Here is a 6,000-nt window from a genome sequence, read left to right as displayed (position 1 = left end):
GGGTTAGAAATTTCTGTACTTTTTGTTGTTTTCTTTATTTAAATAGAGGGTATAATCGTCATATTATGTCGTTTTCCAGAAATGAAAACCGGTTCAAACCACCCGGTAGTATCGGTTGAACCGTCTGGTAGAATCGGTAAAACCGCCTGGTACATCCGATTGAAACTTCCGGTATGATTTGTGTCGGCCAAACTTCCGGTATTCGATCTAACCGATTCAACCGGCCGGTATAAACTGGTTTTTAAAACCTTGTCGTCAAGCAATCCCTAACCTTAGCAAAACAAACAATGTTTAGGGTATGGGGCTTGGGTTGGGGCGTGGGTTGGCTGAAAACGCCCAAGCCACCACCCCGGGGGCGTGGGTTGGGGCTTGGGTTGGGGCGTGGCCCAAGAGGCGTGAGTTTGAAGCCGGGCGTGGGGCGGGCTAGCAAGGTGATATGGCAGGCTCTCGATGGCCAAACCAAACTAGCCAATCACATTCCCCCAACCCACGCCCCAAACCCCTGCCCCACCATACCGTGTTGAATGTGGGTTTAGCCCATGTCTGCCCCCCAAGTCACGTGTCAACTAACGTCCCAACCCACGCCAAACCCCCGCCCCACCATACCCCACGGCCTTATTGTCTGAATTACATCTGCCAACATGGACAACCAGAAGCCATGTGTCGTTCCTTTCCCCAAAATACTGTTTTATTATTATGTCACATACAGGGGTGTTTGGGATTCCTTCTAAAAAAAACAACTTATTAACTTATATAAGTTATAAGTTATAAATACTAATTTCTCAAAAACAACTTCTCAACAACTTATTAACTTATATAAGTCATAAGTTATAAATACTAACTTCTCAACACACAAAAACAACTTAAATAAGGTAACCCAAACACTATAAAAACAACTTATTAACTTTTAGAGTAAATTACTTTTTGAGTCCCTGTGTTTCAGTGGTTTTAACCATTTGAGTCCAAAATCAAAAGGTTTAACACCCTGAGTCCCTGGCCACTCATTTTATCATTTTATAACGTTTTGAGTAAAAAATGGTCTCAAAATGTTATAAAAATGGGTAAATTACTTTTTGAGTCCCTGTGTTTTATGAGTTTTAATTAGTTGAGTCCAAAAGCAAAAAGTTTAACGACCTGAGTCCCTATAAGCATTTTCTTTAACCATTTGAGTCCAAATTTCTAACTCAGTTAGATAATCTCAGTTAACTTTTTTTAAAATAACCAAAACACCCTTTTATATTAAAAAAACTTATTTACTCTTATTATTATAATTACATATACATACAAACACAGAACAATGTGCATCTCTGTTCCTCATCCCTCTCTCTCTTCCTGATCTCTCTCACAACCACCACCACCACCACCACCACCGCCACCGTGATTTCAATCGAGCTGAAAATACCAGCATTTTTTCAATCGAGCGTAGCACTACATATTGCAAAGCACCACCGGTCAACCATACACATCAAGAACACACAAAAATATTCAAACCCACAAGTTCCAAAACACCAAATAGTTTCCACTTTCTAGTTTAAGAATCAAATACCTGCTGAAAAGACAGAATATCCGAGCTGAACCGCATCCGTTCACCCTTGTCACAATTAATCGATTTCGATACATTCTGAATCAATATCCCACCCGGGATCACAATATCTCTAACCTGTTCATCATCTATCCCAATCAACCTCGACTCGGGTGACTTCCCTTTACAATATTTCAATCTCAAATCCTCCGTAAGATCATACCCCAACCTGATCGCCCCGATCACTTCCTCTGCGGCCGCCATCATCAAAGGTTGAGACCGGGGCAGCGAGTGAATGGTAAATATCGTATGTATTCCTTGAATTGGTGTATTATAGAAGTTAGGGTTTATAATTTGGGAATAGGGATGAATAAATAAAATTCGAAGCCAAGTTGATTTGGTGGTCAGATTTGAATGATGGCGGGTGGGATGGTGAAGGGTGCGGCAGTGGTGATGAGATCTGGTGGATGATGGTGACGGTCTGAGGCAGTTTCAGGTTTACTGATGGTGGCCAGTTGTTGGAATCTTCATCTGTGCATCTTGTGCTTCCAATCTACTGGTGGTTGTTCGGCCTCTGATGTAATGGTGATGCAGTGAAGTCGGATTGTTGGAGGTGGTGCAGCGGTGGTGATGGTAGTGCGACGGTGGTGCAGTGGAGGTGTGGTGGTGGAGGGTGCTAGTATGTGCAGATAAAGAGAGGTGTTGGTGTTGCGGTGTTGGTGGTAGTGATGCGGTGTTGATGCGACGATGTTGGTGTAGGTGGTTGTGCGGTGGTGGAGGAGGTAATGGTTGTACGGTGGTGATGGTTGTGGTGTGGTGGTGGTTTTCTTGAGAGAGAAAGGTGTGTTAGAGAGAGAAAGATCTTAGGTATAGAGAGAGAGAGGTGTGTGTGAAATGTGTGTGCAGGTGTTTATAATAATAAAAAATATTAAAATATTTATGCATTAAACACTTGTTCCTTATACTCTTGTGCATATAAGACTTGTACTTTGGATGTAAATGACCAAATTACCCTTGTAGTTAACAAACTTGGTGGATGGAGTTAGAAATTTGGACTCAAATGGTTAAAGAAAATGTTTATAGGGACTCAGGCCGTTAAACTTTTTGCTTTTGGACTCAACTAGTTAAAACCCATAAAACACAGGGACTCAAAAAATAATTTACCCTATAAAAATATGTCTAGAGACTCAAGACGTTAAACATTTTAATTTTGAAATTAGATAGTTAAAACCACTAAAATATAATTACTTAAAAATAATTTACTCAACTTTTATAAGTGAATAACTTACAAGTCAACACACAAAATAAGCTATAACCCATACACCCTGATACTTACTCGAACTGAAGGAGGATGATTTGGGAGATCTAGGGTTCAAGGTAAGTAAGTAATACAATTCAAATTAGTTTCTGTTTGCTTTACAATAGATTCTTTGACTTTAGGATTAACATCATTAACCATATATTGATTGAGTCAGTACTCCGGGTATACGTATCATCCTTGTACCAATACCATATCTGAGCACCTGCTTCTTCTGATTCCACAATCACCAATCCTAAACCCTGAAATACAAAAATGTCTGAGCATGATCAAATCCAACACAGCATCGATATCCCAGATGACAAGATTCTTGACTGGATTATCGGCTCAGTTACCGATGTCGATGCCAATGACACTTCCCAACCGTCATCAGCCGCAAAAAAAATCCCCAGAGTTCCAAGCATGCTGAGTGAGAAACACAACTACGAGGAATGCTTTGCTCCTCAGGATGTCTCCATTGGTCCTTACCATTATGAAGAACCAAAACTCCAGGCGTTCGAGGAACTCAAGCCTGTTATGGCAAGTAGTCTCTTTAAACACAGGCCGGGGGCCTTAATAAGTTTGTACAAAAAGGTTGGTGAAGAGGAAATGATGAAAGATTTAAGAAGCTTTTATGAACAAGACTCGACAACCAAGTATTCCGATAAGGTCTTCATTAAGATGATGTTGCTGGATTCTTGTTTTATTCTTTATTTTATGTTATACGTTCATATGGGGGGGTCTTCTCGTGCTTATGGAAGCTTGTTCAAGAGCTTCGACCTGGTTTTAAGTGTTTGGGGAGATTTGTTATTACTTGAAAACCAAATCCCCTTCAAACTTCTACAAATGATGAATATATGGAATGAAACATATATTTTTAAAAACATCCAAGCGCTCATCCATAATATTTATATGTTGAGGTCTTCAGATCAGAAAAGAACGTGGTTAAAATCAATACTTTGCATCCGAAGTGATCAACAACGTTTGGAATCCGAGTTAACTGGCGACAATGCACCGGATCATCTTCTCCATCTTCTTTATCTTACTCATATACCTAAAGATGTCTCCATGAAGTATAAGAATAAAGAATACAATTACAACAGCAATAACTTCCCCACTGTTAACCAGCTTTTGGATGTAGGGATTCGTTTCAAGCAATGTGACCCTATTTCTTTAAAACACGTGAGGTTCTCTAAGGGCTGGTTTGAGTTTTCAGCTGCTGTACAACTCCCACCAATAACCTTGTCGGGTGAAACCAAGCCTCTTTTGTTAAACTTGATAGCCTATGAAACGGGCTCAGGTAAAGATGAATGCTTTGCATCGTACGTTTGTCTTCTTCGGTCTCTGATTGGTAGCCATGAGGACGTTAGGGTTCTTAAAAAAGCTGGGGTGCTTCAACACCGCTTCGGGACTGATAATGACGTCGTGGATTTCTTCAATGAAATAGCCGCGGATTTAATTCCACAAAATGAAGCATATGTTGAACTTAAGGATGACATACAAAGTTACTATGAAGGTTGTAGTAACACACCCATTTCCGACCTTAGGCGTGAATATCGCAAGAGCCCATGGAAGTTTATTTCACTTCTTGGAGCTTTGATAGCTCTTTTTCTTACTGCTGTTCAAACTTATTTCGCTGTCTGGAGTCGCAAATGATTGTCCATCTCCATCTGAATGCTTTTCCGAAGATGAACCATCACTTATTATTGTTGTGTTTGATCTGAGTGTTGCAAGTTGTTTTATTTATATTTGTAATTTTTCTTAAAAGAGATCATATTTGTTCAGTTGGTCCATTGGAACCAATTAATGTTGTGAAAAAAAGTATGCTATATATGTATGTACGTGTCTGTCTTATGATTGGTAAAATAATGAAAACTAGTGTTATGGTTAATTTAACATCGTGTTATTCAAAGAAGAAAGCTTTTTTATACTTTGACCCATGATTCAGAAATATATAGAATTACATGCACACAAATTCTTTGCTTCTCTTTATTTTAGTTTTTCATGATAAGCATTTGTGGATACTTGTTCTCAACTCTTATTCGGCAAGAATTCTCGCAAGCGGCTCAAAAATATTGTAGGCCTAAAACGGATAATAAAATTGAGACTCTTTTCGTAAAAAAATAAAAGAAAAAAATTACTTTTGATCCTACGATTCATATACCATCTCTATGTATACATAGTTATATATCATAAACCTCAACGCCAACAATTTTAAAGCCAAGATTACCTACATATAATATGTTTTCTTAAGAATTTGGGGCCCTAGGGAAGTGAAGGTCTAAAGCGTTTGCTTTATTTCACTCCTCCTTGAGCCCACCCTGGCAGTGACATCTACTTAGGGGGTAGGGGTGGTCATCACTCACCACCCATTTATCACTCACAACATCCAATCAAGTTCCGCCATGTTGTCATCAACCATTATTTCATCACTCACAACCTTTTTTAGTGGAAATGTCCATCACTCACCACCACACCCAACAATTCCCCCCTCCCCCCCTAACCAACAATTTCCCACACAACACTCAAATCATCACGCGTCAAAATGTTAACGCGATTTAATATCCACGCGTTAAACTTATGGGGTGGCGGTGGTATTTTCCTATTGTTCACGCGTTGAGTTTATCCATCACGAACAAAAATTAATCAACCCCGGGTGGCCTTAGTTTGCGTCTTTCAGATCAAAGCTGCATATCGGTACCACCATTTAACTTGAGGGTTAATGTTAGAAATAGTCAACTGAGTCAACAGTTTATCAGTTGGTCAAGTGGTTCAGTCAACAGTTTATGTTACTTGTAGTTGAGGAGTCCCTTTTAAGAGTTTAAATAGCCATTTTGTACTTGTTGATGTTTATTAAGAAAGAGTTACATGTCATTTTAGTCCATGTGGTTTTGGCCATTATGCCAGTTTAGTCCAAAGGTTTGAAACATTGTCATTTTAGTCCAAATAGTTTTAAACGTTATCATTTTAGTCCACTGGGTTAACTTCGTCCCTTTATTTTGTTAACTAGAAGGGCATTTCTGTCACACCCCAACCAATGACGGAAACATCGGGGCGCGACACTGAGCGAAACAGATTGTCCAAGAGAATCCATAACAACTATTAAATTACCATATATTTAGCATTCACGTCCCATACCATGAACATACACAGTAAAATCAAAGACAATTAAATTGTTCCG

General features: G+C 39.3%; 1 protein-coding gene across 2 annotated transcripts; it reads left to right on the top strand.

The window, feature by feature from the left end:
* The first annotated feature begins 2,866 nt into the window (after positions 1 to 2,866).
* Positions 2,867 to 4,883, top strand: LOC110933131 (UPF0481 protein At3g47200). 2 transcript variants are annotated; one of them, XM_022176371.2, is made up of 2 exons: positions 2,867 to 4,571; positions 4,828 to 4,883. In XM_022176371.2, exon 1 carries the CDS (start codon positions 3,096 to 3,098, stop codon positions 4,473 to 4,475), a length of 1,380 nt encoding a protein of 459 aa, XP_022032063.1. In that variant the 5' UTR covers positions 2,867 to 3,095; the 3' UTR covers positions 4,476 to 4,571; positions 4,828 to 4,883. The 2 variants fall into 2 exon arrangements, with proteins under 2 accessions (XP_022032063.1, XP_035831526.1); XM_035975633.1 differs by having other exon boundaries at positions 2,868 to 4,574; positions 4,831 to 4,882.
* The last annotated feature ends 1,117 nt before the right edge of the window (positions 4,884 to 6,000 follow it).

This window comes from Helianthus annuus, chromosome 1, assembly GCF_002127325.2.
Source record: "Helianthus annuus cultivar XRQ/B chromosome 1, HanXRQr2.0-SUNRISE, whole genome shotgun sequence".
Taxonomy (NCBI): domain Eukaryota; kingdom Viridiplantae; phylum Streptophyta; class Magnoliopsida; order Asterales; family Asteraceae; genus Helianthus; species Helianthus annuus.
This window is presented reverse-complemented; position numbering and strand designations above follow the sequence as displayed.

What these genes read in the sequence shown, in the direction of transcription:
- LOC110933131 (XM_022176371.2), top strand. Translation starts at nt 3,096, where the DNA reads ATGTCTGAGCATGATCAAATCCAACACAGCATCGATATCCCAGATGAC.